Raw genomic sequence first — 17,387 nt, 5'->3', positions numbered from 1 at the left:
ACGGGGCGATCGGCGGTAGCTCGTTAACGGAGATTTGCCGTGTTGTGGCGTTAAGGTCATTTCAACGAGATTAACCTGAAAGCACTAGTGGGAACACAACGAATATGACTGCACATTTACGCCGACATCATCCTAGTGCAAAGACAAGTGGAAGCAGAAAAAAAACAAGCAAGCATGCTACTAACTTTAGCCGAGTCATTTAGACAGCTGTTAGCACATGATTCTCCTTATGGGGACCTGATATGTTTAATATGCTGCTGAGAATATAGCCCAGAAGAAGCGGATAGTATAGCTTTTATTTTGGAAAGAGACATTTCTCTGTAATAAACTCTCTTTTACAAAGATGAGTGATTCCTCAATCAGATACAGGGCTCGCAATATCGCTAGCCCGAAGTCCCGGGGCTAGCGATGTTTTTCAGTCGGTTTACCAAAATCTATCTCTGCCCTGCCCGTCGGGCTATTGTAGGAAGGAAAATATATATGTCAATGCTTTTGCATTCTTTCAGAAATGTAGCTGGGTAATTATGTCATTGGCATCGGTGAGCCACTGTCAATATGTGACATATTGCAATCGCGTTTGAATTTGCGCTTGTTTTTTTGCTTTCACTTTGCAATCGCGTGAACTGTGTATAGAGAGCGACAGCACTGATCTGTGAGTGATGATAATTTGTGCACCAATTCCTCTGACATCGTCTTATTAATCGTTAGCTTACTATGCAAACATGACAAGTGAAATCTCCCGCAGCAAGCTTAAACATGAGAGGTTGATCGCGCAGAGAATCGCTGAGCTTATGTGAGTGCGTGTGTAAAAGCAGCAGGATATATATTTGACTACAATGACCTGGATGACTGAGAACCTTCACAGACAGATATATATTTTAGTTCTGCTGAGCCAAATAAGACAGGTCAGGGTGAAGAAGTGACAGCCAAAGAAAAGCTTACCACAAAACGGAGAAGTTATGACAAATCAGACTATAAGGCAAAAAGAAAGTGCAGCTTTATGGTTTCATGGACAAAAGAATTTCTGTGGCTGCAATATGACGAGCTAAATAACCAGGGCTGCACATAAGTGGTCCGCAGGTGCACATTCGCTGTCAAAATAAAAAACACGCACAAGGGTTAGGGTTAAATTTAAAAACTGTACTTTTGAGTTAAAATATATATTTATAATTTTAATAAATGACAAATTAAAAAGGCATGAACATTTTTTTTTGTATCGAAAAAATATCGAACCGTGACACCAAAGTATCGAACCGAACCGTGAATTTTGTGTATCGTTGCACCCCTAATATACAAATAGCATAAACAAAGTAAAATAGAGAAAATTGTCCAAAATGTTTCAGCACGTCTTTTAACTGGAACAAAGTCTGAGCACATTACCCCCATTTTAATTTCACTCCATTAGCTACATGTACATTTAAAGGTCATTTTAAAAATTCTCTTATTGTTGTTTTTTTTTTTTTCAATCTGGCTGCTCCAAAGTTGTGGAATGATCTGCCCTTGCACGTTAGACAGGCCACGTCTTCTTAAAGTATACTTATTCGCTGAAGCCTTTGGCACTGTTTAAGGGGGTTGACTCAATTTGTTTTAACATGTTTTGTTTTATTTTAGTTATTTATTTTTATCTTGTTATTTTATTTTTACTTTGCTTATGCTATTTGCATGTACAGCACTTTGAGCTCTGGTTTTATGTTAAAGTGCTTTATAAATAAAGATGGTATGGTAGAATTAGAAGAAATAGAGTCAACTTCTTAAAAGGTCATTTTCTCTTTCAAGGAATCCTTCAATAACACACTCTATCCGGTTGTTCAGTGATGACGCGACGAATCCTACTTCTGGGTCTAAAGTAGTCTGCGTTTAATATAGCTTTTGTGTTGTTAACATGTTTAATGTTATGTATTTTCTTCTATTTGATCTCAAAAAGCTCCTAAAACAGTCAGCGACCACTGTTGACCTCCCTCGGCTTTTATTACCGCTAATCATTTATTTAAGCTCAGTTTTTAAAACCTTACGATGTAACTACAGCCCAGCCCATGCAGCAGTATATGAATGACTAACCTCGTATTGTGGATGGATTATCTCAGTTGTTCTCCTGGCTGAAGTTTGGTCCTTTTACAGCATCCTGCCATGCGATTACATTTGTTCCTGACCACCGAGAACACTCACATTAACTTTTATCGAGTGGAAAAAAAGTTAGCTTGTTTATATTATGCTAACATAGCTGTGTCGCTAGCGGTCATGTAGCACATCATTATATACCAGCTAGCCCAACTTCAGTAACCCTACAAACGTCACTGCTGTTTAGTTTTCTGTCTTCATTTATGCTGGAAGTGATAGCAGAGCTGTACGTTTTAATTTGTTTCCAAAACCCCGCAGTCAGGACATGCTATATTGTATTTAGATAGAAGCTAGCGAGCTAACTCCCTGCTAACTTCTAACTCCGTTAAATGTCATAAATTCCGTTTTCATGGATGCCTGGATGTTAAACTCAATTGTTACACCTGGTAGAGCAGAACGCTGATCATTTTATTAAAGATGAAAGACTTTAGACAGTTTTTCCAACTCTCAGTAATCCCATAGTGATCGTTTGATATATGGACCTGCAGCGGAGTTTAGACCCAGACACGGCTAGTGACGTCAGACTGAACAACCGGATTAGAGTAACAAGTGTGTAGCATTGCTAACTAGCTAGCAACAAGCCCCCAACACATTGCGTATGCTAGCGGCTAATCTAGCAAACGAATTAACAAAGTGATTTTTAGATGGTGTAGAACTATAAGATAAGCTGTGTCTTTTTCATAACAGTGACGTGGTTGTATTTACCTTTAACGAGTTGTCAGTCATGGTAAACCCATCAACAAAAAAATGGAGCAGCCGGGTTAAGTAAAAAGTGTAAGGGGGAGTGTTTGCGGTCATGTCCAGCGGGTGTGTGGGCGGGAGTGTGACCTCAAGTCACTACTGCGCAGACTCTAGCTCCAAAAATGCAAGATGGCAGCCTCCAAAAGTGGGATATTTTGGTTTCATTTTTGCACAATGGGAGGAGGTGCTGTTGCACCGTCCATGTTTTCTACAGTCATTGATCCAAACGAAAATGGCATCTAGCTGTGCTATCAAATGCTAAGACTAGCTAAAAGTCTGTGTTGCATAATTTGAAATTTTAATTAATGTTTATTTTAGGCTTATGCTCATGTTTTACTGTACTTGCTGATAAGTCAGCAAGTACATTGTAGCTGTCCTGTTTTAGGATCATTAATAATTAGGGAACCATAAAATTACGGTAAAATTGTTTGCAGTCAACAGGGAGAAAAAAAATCAAGGAATAAAGTTCCATTGATGTTACAGATGATCAAGGAAAGAAAGAATTTACACATTCCTAGTTCCTGCACACAGCAATCCAATTAAGGGATTTTCAAAGAATGGTGACACTATTTTCTGGAGAACACATTGGCCGATAAGCAGTGAGTTTTGTTGTTGATCTCTAATCAGTTCACATCATAAGTTACCATGGCAATATACCCTAGTAGAAGTGAACTACTTTTGCAGTACAGAAAACCCTGAGTTAAACCTAAAGTTACTTGGATATGACCAAATCCTGCTTTGCAGTACAAGCCTCAGACCTTTCCCCAGCTGAAAACATTTGCCTATAAAAAGCATATGTCACCATTCTTTTAGTTTGAGCAGAACTGGAGATTTCAATTTGACAAAGAAACAACACCAGAAATGTCATTAACCTTATTTATTCATTTATTTTATACATATTTTAAGGACACTTATGTTTACTTAGTCATGTATATGAATAAAATGCAAAATCTTCAAAGAAAAAAAAGATGCACATTAAATTACTGTTTTGCACTTTTACCTAAAGAATCGTGTTGTAAGTAAAGTTAACATCTATGCAACAGTGTCATTCTTCTGACTGCAAAAAACTTTTTTACATCAGTTCCCAATCTATTTAAAAAGCAAATAGGCAAGAAAATTAAATAGTTCACATTTAATTATACTGCTTCCTTATTTATCCTGGAAAATACACAATAATATACTAGAAAAGTACACATAAAGGGCTCATACTTGGAAACAACTTTCCTGTCATGGAACATCAATGGAAAGCTGCATTAAAACTGAAAGAAGGCTCACACTGTAGTCAAGCAATACATGCTTCACTTTTAGCGTAGCTGGTAGATTTTGTTTTTCGGTGTAGTGCATCAACACTGAATATGAACCAGCTCATAAAATCCAAGTACAGTTGGTCAAGAGAACACAAGGAATACAGACAAGTAACAAACACACAGGCATATTAGCCGGAGAGGATATACCCAGCCATGACAATAATTATATTTACATTGTTATTCCTAATAATTTTTAGATTCAGAGTAATTTATGCCGTCCTTCTAATAGCACATACCATAAGAAAAAGTTGGCCCCAAAGTGTAGTTGAGATTAATAGACTAACAATGCAAATATACACTAATAGAAGTACAACCTAAAATGAGACTAATGAAGCATAACAAAATGTGACACCCACATAATCACAATACAAAGTAGTTGGATAAATAACTTGGCCAGATTAAATACATTTACAACTAAACAAAACAGTGGTTAATTATTTTTATGACACTTGAGCAATGTTTTTTGAGTGACACTAAAATTGCATACATAATCATTACATGCTACAACTGTTTAGCTTTATTCTTTTTTTCACAAACTGAGGCTCGTGTGTTTTTTAAAAACCATCCATAGTTTTTTAACATCCATAATACTAAAAAGTAAAAGTAACTTGGATTGACACTGACAGGCAGCGGTTGTTGACTATTTTGTCACAACTATGTTGTAAGCAACAGGGCCTCTGAAACTGAACCCCAGGTAGAAGGTGATGTTTTCATTACTTTGAGGCACTGAAGGTGCATTAACAGGCCTGATATTGAACTTTTTTTCCTTGGGACCTTCAAGATACACCAATCCATCTTTAGTCCACCCAGATACATGTTTTAGCATTGCAGCAATCTCTGGAGTCTTGAATGCCTCACCACTAAACCACTTCATGCGTTTTTCATACAACTTTGTGATTGAAGACAACTCTCTGATTTTTTCAAACTTATTCTTGTGGACGAACTTGTCCAGCCCACTCCCATTGCCTAGAAAAAAATGAGTGTAAATCCTTCTCTTCCATGGAGGAATGTCTTTCATCTTGGTCCTGTGGCCTTTTTCCAGGTGCTCAACAGCTGTTTGCACAATTTGATATTTTTTTTCTCTCTCATGCTCTGTGTCGTCATCCTCTGGCCAGAATAGCAATGTAAGCAAGAACAGGGCATTTGGCAAACATTTCATTTTATCATATGGAAACTGGTGACGAAGTGCTTGTAGAACTTTCAGAGGAGCTACTTTTTGATTTTGTGGTGACAGACAGTTCAGAGAAATATGGGCCGCTATGTAATTAACAATATCCATTTGATCAAATTTAGCTTTTAATGGATTACTGGGGTAGAGAGAAAGGATGAGCTCTAGAAGTTTTACTGCGTTCTTCTGATCAGTTATCTTATAGAGAATGGATGTTATGTTGCCACCACCAAGATGATAGATCATCATTCGTTTTTGGAAAGGAGTGAGGTTGGCTGGGATTGATTTCCGATGCTGTAGGACTGCAGCAGAAAAAGCTTCACTGAAGTACTTGCCATACTCAGAGGATTTTATTGCCAACCATTTCAATGGATGACGTATCTTCCCCTCAGGGCCTTCAGGCGTCTCTTCTTCATCTGCATCAATGTCTGTCTGGAAATAACTCAGGTCCTCTGAGATCCTTTCCAAAGTGTCTTCCATTGTCTGGCACAGTTTTTTCAAATGGTCATGAAATGGTTCCCAAGCATCTTTAACTTCCACTGGGATGTAATCTGATGTTAGGTACTTCATACACTCTGAATGACCATTGGATCTGTTTGCAAATACTTGCAATGAAAAGATCAGTTTGAGAAGGCCCAGCCCAACCTCAACTTCAGCATAAAACCCTGAAGTGTTGACATGTTGCATCTCAGCATCAGCTGCTCTCTGACATTCTTGAAAACACTCAAGTGCTTTCAGTGCAGTTTCCACAGCATCTGTTGTGTTTTGCGCCGTCTTTGGTACATTTTCAATTGCTTTACATTTTGCTTGGAACCATTTCTTATATACTTGCCCCTTTGTGTCGAGTATATAGGAGTTGTCAGGCCGCTGTTTCACTGCTGTCTCTGCCCAGTTTTTGGCCTCTTCAAATTTTTCATAAGTATAATGAAGACGAGCAAGTTGCTGTGCAAAGAATGGATCATTATGGAAACGCTCGAATGCTTCCTTGAGCAACTCGATCGCTTTATTTGGGCTTTCTTCAGTTCCACGCACATGCTCAATGAAAGGAGAGAACAAACTCAAAAAGTATTTGTCTTCTTCAGTTATTCTGGATCTTCGAATAAAAAGCAGTCTCAAAAATGTGAGATACTCATCTGTTTCTAAACTATGCTCAAAGAGCACATCCTCGTGGAGCAAATCCATCGCCAAACTGCTTTGAGTTTGTTGGGGTTCCAGAAGTTGTTGAAGAATTTCTTTTGCAACAAGTGGGTGGATGATTCTGATTGATTCAATGTGCGTCTTGTCATCTCGAAGGTGCAAGAAGACTAGCTTAGCCTGATCACTGAGGGATCTCTCAAACTCATGTCGACGAAACCTCTCTGAGACAAACTTTAAGGCAAGCAAAGCTTCACAGTGAGACTGAGAGATGAAAGAGTTTTGAACATATGTGTTCAGCAATGCTACATAACGAATGAGACGACATTCAACAGAGTGACGGTTAATGTCTTGGAGCAGATGTTTCACAAACTTTTGAACATAATTTTCACTGAATCCTTTGCTCATTAGAACAAATGTCAGAATGAAGTTAAAGTCATATTTTTTGTTAAGTGCCTTTTGTTTTTCAGAAAACTTTCTCTTCTCTTGATCAGACAGTTTATGAGTGACAGACACATTCTGTAAAGGAGACTCCTTGCATTTTTTCTCTGGATCATGGGAGCGTCTGCAGCTCAACAAAATGAAACATAGAGTACCATACTGGATTTGTCTTTCGTTTATGGCACCCTCTAGTTCATTCCTGAGATCATCTAGATATTCTTTGTCTGAGTCTTCAGTGAGGAGCAGCACAGGAAGACATCTCTGTGGATCCTTTTCTTCATATTCTCTTAGTTCAACTGCATGTTGTGCAACAACAGAAACTGGATATGAGGGCTTCACAACCGCACACCTTAGACTTTTTCTGTTGTTCCACAGCACTTGTCTTGCCACAGTGCTTCCACCACTTCCTGGGTGATGGTAGATGTTTATGATATTCACTGGAGTCTGGTCTGCATTATATTTCAAGGCATTGTTGAGAAGTTTGGAAGTATCGTGATAAGCATCTCTTTCAATGACCTCTCCAGCATATTTGTTCTCAGCAAGCCAGAAATGCAACCAAGTCACTCTCCCACCATGGTAGAACTGGCCTTCCGTGTTTTCTTTTTCCTCATTGATGAATTCTTTGCATGTTTCATCACAATGATTGACCGTTAGAATCTCCAGTGAGTACATCTGTTCCTCTACTTGTGTTTTAAGAACACATGTTCCTCCCACAAAGACTGGCAAGTGTTTACTGGCATGCGTTTTCACAGGTTGTATATGTTGCAGAGTTGCATTAATGTGGCTCATTTTCATCCCAACAACACTGGAATTGTTTACAGCTTCTTTCCCACATGGATCCTCTGCAAAGCTTTGCCATTTCTGGAAGTTTTCCTCTGATTCACAGATGCAGATGATGTCTTCATGACCTTCCATGTCTGTGAAAAACTCATAGAAGGTGTACAAGAGTGGTTTCTCAACTGGTGACGTTAATAGGAATATGACCTGGAATGTACCTTTTGACAAAATCTGATTACAGATCAAAGACACAGATTTTTTAAGTTGAATCATTTTTGTCTTGATCCAAGTCATTTCATCACATGGAGCTTCATTTCCTTTGAAGTCAGTACGGCCATAGCAAAAGATCCAACTAACTTGATCGAACAAAACCATCTTACTTGTTAATTCTTTGATGTTTGTGCCAGCGGACACCTTGTAGCTCTGGAGAGAATGCATATTTGCAACACGGTCGTTAAGGTATCTACTGCAAAGACCTGATATCTTTGAGTCTGGGTCAAAGTCGAACACGCAGAAAATATTCATGTTAATCAGCCAGTCAATGTTACAAAGGTCATCAGGTTTGAATTTGTTTGTTACGAGTATGAACCATTTTTCCTTTTCAATGAATTTCTTACCACTGGTCATCAGCATGGTGAGTTTCCTTCCAAGGTCTTGACACATTTCTGGAGCAATAAGGAAATGATTTTTTTCTGCTTCTTCTCTTTGAGCATCGCGATCTTTGACTCTTTGGTAAAAGTCACTTAGGTTCTTGTCACTCACTGGCTCAGTTTTTGAACCCACTCTTCGCAAAATCATCTCTTTCTCATACTCTACTTTGTTTGCTGATTCTTTGAAATTTGGCAGACGGACTGCATACACTTTGCTCTTGACAATACTTATTAATGGCACAATGTCAACCTCTACCACATATCGCTTTTCTGTACTTTGTCGATCTATAACCTCAATGAACCTTGGCGGTCGCACACACTGGCGTATGTGTTCTGTGTTAGAGGAGAAACTCTTTTCAATGTGGTCCAAAGCATCGACATAAATATCCTTCTCTGTTACAGGGATACCAGTTATCTCGCCATGCACATATCCTCCATCCTCCTTGCTGTCCATCACACCAAAGTGTATTGTACCATTTGACCTGATGTTCATACAACCAGTTGCAAATTTAAGAATCTCTTTGGCAAACTTAGCTTGGAGTCTTGTGCGATCCAATGTAGCAGCTACAGCAAAAGACTTAAATTCGTGGCATGGCGATATCAGATTAAAAGCACCTGATTCAGGCTGCAGGATGCTGTGTTTTACATATAAGAAATTAGTCCCTTCTTGATCGAATGGCCGTGGTTGGCAGTCTTCCTTTGAAATCAACACACATTGTTCCTGAGCAGTTTCTTTCTCCTGATCGCTCAGTGTAGTTTGTGCTGGAGAACCATCACTTACTGTTTGAAGACACTGAACTGATTTCTTACTTTTCTTTTCCTCAAACTCAGTTCTTTTGGAACCAGTAGTTTTTTTCTTTTCTTGACATTTTTGCTGGGAGTTGATAAGCTCATCTCTTTTCTGAATAATCAAATGAGCAGGCCCTGACTTCATGGAGATTTTTGTTTTTAGAAAGTCCTCATCCAGTGCAAGTAGGATTTGTCCATCTACTTCTTCTTCATAGAGTTTTTCTATGTAATGTTCCTTTATTCGAATTGATCTTAGCCAGGTGCTTACTTCAGATTCAGTCCACCCAGAAGCACTTGGTAACTGTTGAGGTATTTTAGCTGTGAGAGCACAAAAAAGCATGTATTTGATTATGCATTAATAAAATTAGTTAAAAAAATATGAGATGTGTGACAATTGACAGAAATTCCATCTTTAAGCGAAATACTGACAATATAATAGTTTGCTTCTTAATTTTAAACTTATTGAAGCTTTTTTTTTTTTTTGGTCAAAACAATAGAATAGAATAGCTTTTATTGTCACTGTTACAAGAACAATGAAAGGCAGTTTGTCTTTTCTCCATGTGTGAAGCACACAATAGCATAAGTATTTACACAATCACAGACAAATTTACATTTACACAAGAAAGACATGTACAAGTTATACATACACCTGCAAACAGCAGCCTGCAGCAAGGAGATAACAGGGAAAAGAACAGCAAGGATAAACCAAAACAGTAGCATTATGGTCTGTATAATCAAAAAATATACTAAAGGATGCTACTGATGGTTCACCTATGAAACCTGTGAAAGTTTAACTACTAAATATGACTTATTGGGTTTTTTTTATCTGTGTGTACATATCTTTTTTTGTTCTGTTGATAAAGTCTATCCGGTCGTTAAGTCTGACGTCACTAGCCGTGTCTGGGCCTAAACTCCGCTGCAGGTCCATATATCAAACAATCACTATGGCATTACTGAGAGTTGAAAAACTGTCTAAAGTCTTTCATCTTTAATAAAATGATCAGCGTTCTGCTCTACCAGGTGTAACAATTGAGTTTAACATCCAGGCATCCATGAAAACGGAATTTATGACATTTAACGGAGTTAGAAGTTAGCAGGGAGTTAGCTCGCTAGCTTCTATCTAAATACAATATAGCATGTCCTGACTGCGGGGTTTTGGAAACAAATTAAAACGTACAGCTCTGTTATCACTTCCAACATAAATGAAGACAGAAAACTAAACAGCAGTGACGTTTGTAGGGTTACTGAAGTTTGGCTAGCTGGTATATAATTATGTGCTACGTGACCGCTAGCGACACAGTTATGTTAGCATAATATAAACAAGCTAACTTTTTTTCCACTCGATAAAAGTTAACGTGAGTGTTATCGGTGGTCAGGAACAAATGTAATCGCATGGCAGGATGCTGTAAAAGGACCAAACTTCAGCCAGTAGAACAACTGAGATAATCCATCCACAATACGAGGTTAGTCATTCATATACTGCTGCATGAGCTGGGCTGTAGTTACATCCTAAGGTTTTAAAAACTGAGCTTAAATAAATAATTAGCGGTAATAAAAGCCGAGGGAGGTCAACAGTGATCACTGACTGTTTTAGGAGCTTTTTGAGATTAAATAGAAGAAAATACAAAGCATTAAACATGTTAACAACACAAAAGCCATATTAAACGCAGACTACTTTAGGCCCGGAAGTAGGATTCGTCACGTCATCACTTAACGACCGGATTAAGATGGAATGCTTAACACTTTGGAATCGGAGAAGAAAACATTAAATTGCAAGTAGGCTACAGATACTTGAAAGTTCCATAAATGCAAAAAAAAAAAAAAAAGGCATCTCATAGAAACAAAATTTACTTACCCATGATTTTCTTCCTCCTTTTGTCACATTATTAGCACTGCGTTTTACTTATCACCTTTTATCTGCAAATAAATCACACAATGACATGAAGTCCTAAATAATTTCAAGTGAAGTAGGTTAAAAGATCTCAAAAAGCAACATATCATGCCACAATCTAAGGAAAAAGCTGACAACTCAACAATTCAACAATAAGAAAGAATTTGTAAAATTGGCAATGGGAGAGCTCCAAGGAGAAAACCACATTTGTTTAAAAATATCTTGATGATCCCAGAGACTTTTGGAAAAATATTTTGTGGACTGATAAGACACAACCTTTCGGGATTTTGGGGGGTCCTGCCATGTCTGTAATAAAACTAGCAGCTTCTTACGTTTGAGCATAAGAAACTGCGGTATGCCAACTTGGCAGCTGAGGCAGAGGACAGAGGCTGGAAGATCAAGGTGCGCCCGGTGGAAGTGGGGTGCAGGCTTTGCCTAATTAGACAGCTGCTCATTAAAGAAAGTTTCTTGTAGCCCCGAACTTCACCAATTGAAGATCAACCACCACAAGTTCCTTGCCCAGTCTGATTTTGTAGTTATTGCTTTGCTCTTAATAACAAAATGATGTAAATCCGTTCTGCCGAGCGGCTGTAACACTTGCTGTCTCACAGTTCATCCCTCACTGTGAACACTATTTTATAAGATTTTAATGCCAAAAAAAAAAAAAAATAGCCAATGTTGGGGTTTGAATATATAATCTGAATGTGTATTTGCTGATTATATTGTTTTAATATAAGAGAGGCCTAACTCTGAGTACAGTCTGTGCCAAAAAGTACTGACGGGAAACTGCATGCTTTTGCAGCCAGAAAGTGAAACTAAGCAGAGTCTTTGATCGAAACTTATAGTGGTGTGACGTAGAGAGCAAGTATATAAATACCTAGGCTTCTGTTTGTGCTTCAGACCTGGGGTTGTGTGTTTTGTATTCAGGTCTCCATATCCCGGGTATGAAAAGATATTTTTTTTGACTAAAAGACCACTTTGAGCCTTGTGTCTTTTTTAGCCGTAAAGAATCCAAAAGAACTGGATTTAATACCAAGTCTTTGGGCACATTTTGATTTTGCCATTTGGTAAATGTAGCATTATTAAAGCAAATATTTTTGATGCAAGAGCGTTTAAAACAAAACTAAAACGTATATTGTCCCAGAATCACTGTTTTAACCAAACCTCTTCTGGTTACAAAAGAAAGTTTATATGAAATCACAACAGTCCAGTGGGCTCGTACTATCACAAAGCTCAAATAATCCCAAAAATCGACAGCATGTCCTTCATCCTGTTTTCCTTCCCTCGTCCCAACCGGTCGCAGCAGATGGCCGCCCCTCCCTGAGCCTGGTTCTGCTGGAGGTTTCTTCCTGTTAAAAGGGAGTTTTTCCTTCCCACTGTCACAAAAGTGCTTGCTCATAGGGGGTCATATGATTGCTGGGTTTTTGTCTGTATGTATTATTGTACAATCTACTGTGAAATATAAAGCGCCTTGAGGCGACTTGTTGTGATTTGGCACTATATAAATAAAATTTAATAAAATTGAATTGAATTGGTTTCTTGAACATGACAGTGAGTTCATTGTACACAAATGGCTTCCAGTCACGAGAGCTCAATCCAGAGACCTCAATCCACAGAGCACCTGTGCGATGTGGTGGAAAAGGAGATTTGCTTCCTGGATGTTTAGCTGATACTTTTAGATATCACCTCAGGCATGGCACTTCTTTTGTTATATATTTTACTGACAGTAGTGTAACAAATGCTAGAAATCACTTTAAAGTCCAATCTTCGCTATTGTAATTGGACCCCCTTCTATAGCCCTAGTGATGGGTCGTTCGCGAACGAAATGGCTCTTAGAGCCGGCTCTTTGACGTGAACGACGCAAGCCGGCTCCTTATCGCGAGCCGTCACGTGATTTTTTTTTTTTTTTTTCTCTCTTTCTCTCAGCCTCTCTCGCACTTTTTTCACTTCACTCTGCATGTGAGCCTTGTGCTTTACGCTGGGCAGAGGGGGGAGGGGCGGTAGTTACACTCAGTAGCACAGGAACAGAACCAGAGGGAGAGAGAGAGAGAAAGAGAGCCAGGGACAACAACGTCACATTAGAAAGGTATCCGGTTGTTCAGTCTGACGTCACTAGCCGTGTCTGGGTCTAAACTCCGCTGCAGGTCCATATATCAAACGATCACTGTGGCATTACTGAGAGTTGAAAAACTGTCTAAAGTCTTTCATCTTTAATAAAATGATCAGCGTTCTGCTCTACCAGGTGTAACAATTGAGTTTAACATCCAGGCATCCATGAAAACGGAATTTATGACATTTAACGGAGTTAGAAGTTAGCAGGGAGTTAGCTCGCTAGCTTCTATCTAAATACAATATAGCATGTCCTGACTGCGGGGTTTTGGAAACAAATTAAAACATACAGCTTTCTTATCACTTCCAGCATAAATGAAGACAGAAAACTAAACAGCAGTGACGTTTGTAGGGTTACTGAAGTTTGGCTAGCTGGTATATAATGATGTGCTACGTGACCGCTAGCGACATAGCTATGTTAGCATAATATAAACAAGCTAACTTTTTTTCCACTCGATAAAAGTTAACGTGAGTTTTCTCGGTGGTCAGAAACAAATGTAATCGCATGGCAGGATGCTGTAAAAGGACCAAACTTCAGCCAGGAGAACAACTGAGATAATTCATCTACAATACAAAGTTAGTCATTCATATACTGCTGCATGGGCTGGGCTGTAGTTACATCCTAAGGTTTTAAAAACTGAGCTTAAATAAATGATTAGCGGTAATAAAAGCCGAGGGAGGTCAACAGGGATCACTGACTGTTTTAGGAGCTTTTTGAGATCAAATAGAAGAAAATACATAGCATTAAACATGTTAACAACATAAAAGCCATATTAAACGCAGACTACTTTAGACCCGGAGGTAGGATTCGTCGCGTCATCACTGAACAACCGGATAGTAATCATCCACAACTATTTTTCAGTTGCAGATGATAAAGGATTCAGAAAGTTTATTCATGCGGGCCTATATGACAGAGAATATGCATGTTCTTTTTGTTTTCATATTTTAATTTATATTTAATTGTGTTGTGGTTTGCAGTGTTTTGTGTTGTTTCACTTTAATTTTGTAAAAGGAAAAGGCTGAAAATTTAAATAGTTAAAATTTGACATGTGAATAGTTGATTTTTGTATTATATGATTTATTTATTACTTTTTATGTGGAGTGAATAAATAAAAGTATATTTACGGTGGCGCCTAGAGACAAAGCACATAGAAACTCCGAAGCACGTAAAAACACGTACAAACTCAAAACACGTACAAAAGACAACAGAAGTGCTCCAGGATGCTGGGCGCAGTGTTAAGCTTTTGTTACCTAGTGGCTACACAATCCAGCAAGTACCAATGACCGGATTTGGTGTGTGGTAGTAACAGGTAAATTAACTTTTTTTTTTAAAAATTATTTGAATATACATGAGTGCCTGTGTATAAATACACAAACAATACACACATGCTTTCAATTGTGTAATTTAAGTGATCTAGTAGCTCTGGTTTGGAAGTTCAGTTCATGCTAGAAATATGTTTTGGAGTTTGTACGTGTTTTGTCTCTAGGGGCCACCGCATATATTTATATATAAACATATGTAAATAAAACCACTGTTTTTTACGTTAGTAATTCCTTTTGTGCATAATTTTATATTATTGTTAATAATAAATAAATTAAAGCAACAAAACAACCTGAAGAGCCGGTTCGGAGCCGAAAAAGCCGGCTCTTTTTAGTGAGTCGAACCGAAAGAGCCGATTCTCTAAAAAGATCCGGAAATCCCATCACTATATAGCCCGGCCCCTTTGAAATCACATGTCAGGCATGTCGAGGCAATGTATTTCCAGAGGCACACTTAAATCTAAATCACTCAAGGACAAGGTTGATTATATAAGTATTACGCCCAGCATATAAAGAAAAAAGTAGTGGGTGGCGGGGTATAAACCTGATTTTGGGGGAAACTCAGAAGCGGTTTCAGATTTGACTGCTAACTGTACAAATGCACTTTTTATGGTGAAAAGTAAAATTAAAGGTAATTTTGTTATAACTGTCCAAATAAGGGCCAGCAAGCGTTTCAATATAGCTGCCACATTTCTTACTTTGAATGAATGGTGTAGCGTTATTCATTTATTTCGTTTGATTAATGTTGAGAAACAGCGCTCGTGTTTGTAATAAGGCATTTTTCAGGAGTCATGTGAAAAAAACATTCTGTCACCGTTTTTCTCGACAGCTGCTGTTAACTGTAAAGTGTCTGAGACAACACCTAATAAAGCAAATATTTTTCATGTGCTTCTAATCTGTGACTCAAACACGTAGGCTAACTCTTACAATAAGAATCACTAAAAACTTTTATAAGAAGCCGTGATTTCAACCTACAAGTGAGACAAAAAAAAACTATTAGATCTATAAGATATGGCAAGGCAGTTATCTTACCTTGGAGAAATACCGACGGAAAACAGTCCCTGCAGGCATACAAAGAAAAGTGCCGCCTGTGTTTCAAGCCCGATATGTTATGTGTCGTTTCCTGCTATGCTGCACACGGTATCCTCGATCAGTTTCAAGTTTCGTTTTTGGAGAAACAAGCCCGCAGAGCTGCACCCCTGCACCGGAAAGCCCACAGCATAATGAGCGTCACGTGATTGTTAAAAAGAAAAAAGCTGTTTGCGTTTTAATTTTTGAAATAAAGGTATTTTGAAAAGGCTTTTTAAAGATTCAGACAAAATAAGTACCAAAATGTGTTAACATTGTTTAATAGGATAGATCTAAGTAGTGTTGAAGCCTACCATATTGGAAACAGTATGGTATGTTGTGTCCCGTCTTTGTACTATGCTGTAAAAACCGGGATGAGTGAGCATCTGAGCACAAAACAGAGCTTTTGAAACTTTTAAGAAAAGGAAAATTCAAACTTACCAATATTTGTTATGAACTCTGATCACCTTAATCATATGTAAGGTTATGGATGTGTGATAAATTAACATTTCCTCTTTCAATGACAAATATGCTTCTTGTTTTATTGCTTTAGCCCAGCCGTAAGTTGTGGCCAAACCACTGTCAACATTAAAACTTAGAACACAAAAAGCTAAAAGAAGTGACATTGGATTGATTTGACCTGAGCAGTACAAATAATGTCACCATAATAAGTAAACTATTTGAGCCACACCTTAGCTTCAACCAAGGAGAGGCTGTCTGTCACCAGCAGCCTGAGAAAAGTAACCAAAACAGCTCATGTCAGTTAAACATTAAAAACTATACACTAGCAAATTACCTTAAACGTGTTAAAAAACAAACAAAAAACTGAGTTATTACTAAAGCCTAGTAATAATATCCACATCATTACGATAAACAGGATTTGTGTATTTTATGCTTTGCAAAGAGACCAAGTTGTTTTCATAAGTAACCAGGGTGAATATCCACTGCATATGTGCAAGAATGTGTTTACAGGGCAGCTGCTATAAATAACACTGCCCTGCATCATATTTACAGCATGAAATCCAACACCTTGTCTTTACTAATTTTGTGTTGGTGGCTTCAAAAAATATTTTATAAGTTTTGCTCCATTATATCACTTTTTTTTTTTTTTTTTTTTCTTTCCCCAGAAGTGGCAGTTGCAAACATGATCCAGATATAATTTCCTTCGACTGTGGATACTTCACTACACATCCAAATCCAGTAGCTCATCTGCTCCCCAGTTATTCACTCAGCCAGAATTTAATGACTTGATCCAAAATTAGATTTGGACCTGCCAAAGGAAGCAGTTGACCTACTTGGGTCTCGAAAAACCTCCAGGCTCCAGGAAACAAATTTTATTTTTATTAGACATTGTGAGAGGGATTGTATTCCATTACTGGAAATTGATCATTTTGAATTATGTTGATGTTGAAGGTCTTTATGAGTACAATGCTGACACTGAAAGCTCAGAAAGCTAAAAGGTGTACATGATTTGATGTTTTTACTGTTTGTTTGTTTTTTTTTTTTAAACTCAGGATTCACTGAATTAGGTAAAATCAACCATTTGCTATTAATGAAAATTACTGACAGCTCACTATTGGAGTTAATTCTTTGTACCTTTGTTGATGGTAGATTCTATGTCTATGATTACACATTAAAGGATCATAAAAGTAGTGCAGGCCCCACATCTTTGTCATACCTGCAGGTTTGTCTTGTGTTATTTCTGATGGTTAATTCAGAAATTAGGCAAAATCAGGTGAACCTTTCCAGTGGTAGTAGTATAAGCACAGCAACCCAAAATAATATTTACATCTTCTGTACTTTAAGGCCATCAAATCATTCATACCCTGAACACTACATGAAGCATCTTAGAAAGGTAACATCAGGTACTTCTG

The 17,387-nt window shown here is 38.0% G+C and overlaps 1 protein-coding gene and 1 long non-coding RNA gene across 4 annotated transcripts in view; one reads left to right on the top strand and one right to left on the bottom strand.

Moving 5' to 3' along the window:
• Nucleotides 1-17,387, top strand: part of LOC145428555 (uncharacterized) — a 36,713-nt gene that overhangs the window by 13,227 nt on the left and 6,099 nt on the right. The window lies entirely within an intron of this gene.
• Nucleotides 3,722-15,662, bottom strand: LOC113020820 (sterile alpha motif domain-containing protein 9-like). Of its 2 annotated transcripts, XM_026165065.2 has the most exons (3): nucleotides 15,478-15,662; nucleotides 10,981-11,042; nucleotides 3,722-9,443 (listed from the first exon to the last, which is right to left on the bottom strand). In XM_026165065.2, the coding sequence occupies exons 2-3, from the start codon at nucleotides 10,982-10,984 to the stop codon at nucleotides 4,807-4,809; spliced, it is 4,641 nt and encodes a 1,546-aa protein (XP_026020850.2). In that variant the 5' UTR covers nucleotides 10,985-11,042; nucleotides 15,478-15,662; the 3' UTR covers nucleotides 3,722-4,806. The 2 variants fall into 2 exon arrangements, with proteins under 2 accessions (XP_026020850.2, XP_080157031.1); XM_080300905.1 differs by lacking the exon at nucleotides 15,478-15,662 and having other exon boundaries at nucleotides 10,981-14,347.

This window comes from Astatotilapia calliptera, chromosome 4, assembly GCF_964374335.1.
Source record: "Astatotilapia calliptera chromosome 4, fAstCal68.1, whole genome shotgun sequence".
Lineage (NCBI taxonomy): Eukaryota > Metazoa > Chordata > Actinopteri > Cichliformes > Cichlidae > Astatotilapia > Astatotilapia calliptera.
This window is presented reverse-complemented; position numbering and strand designations above follow the sequence as displayed.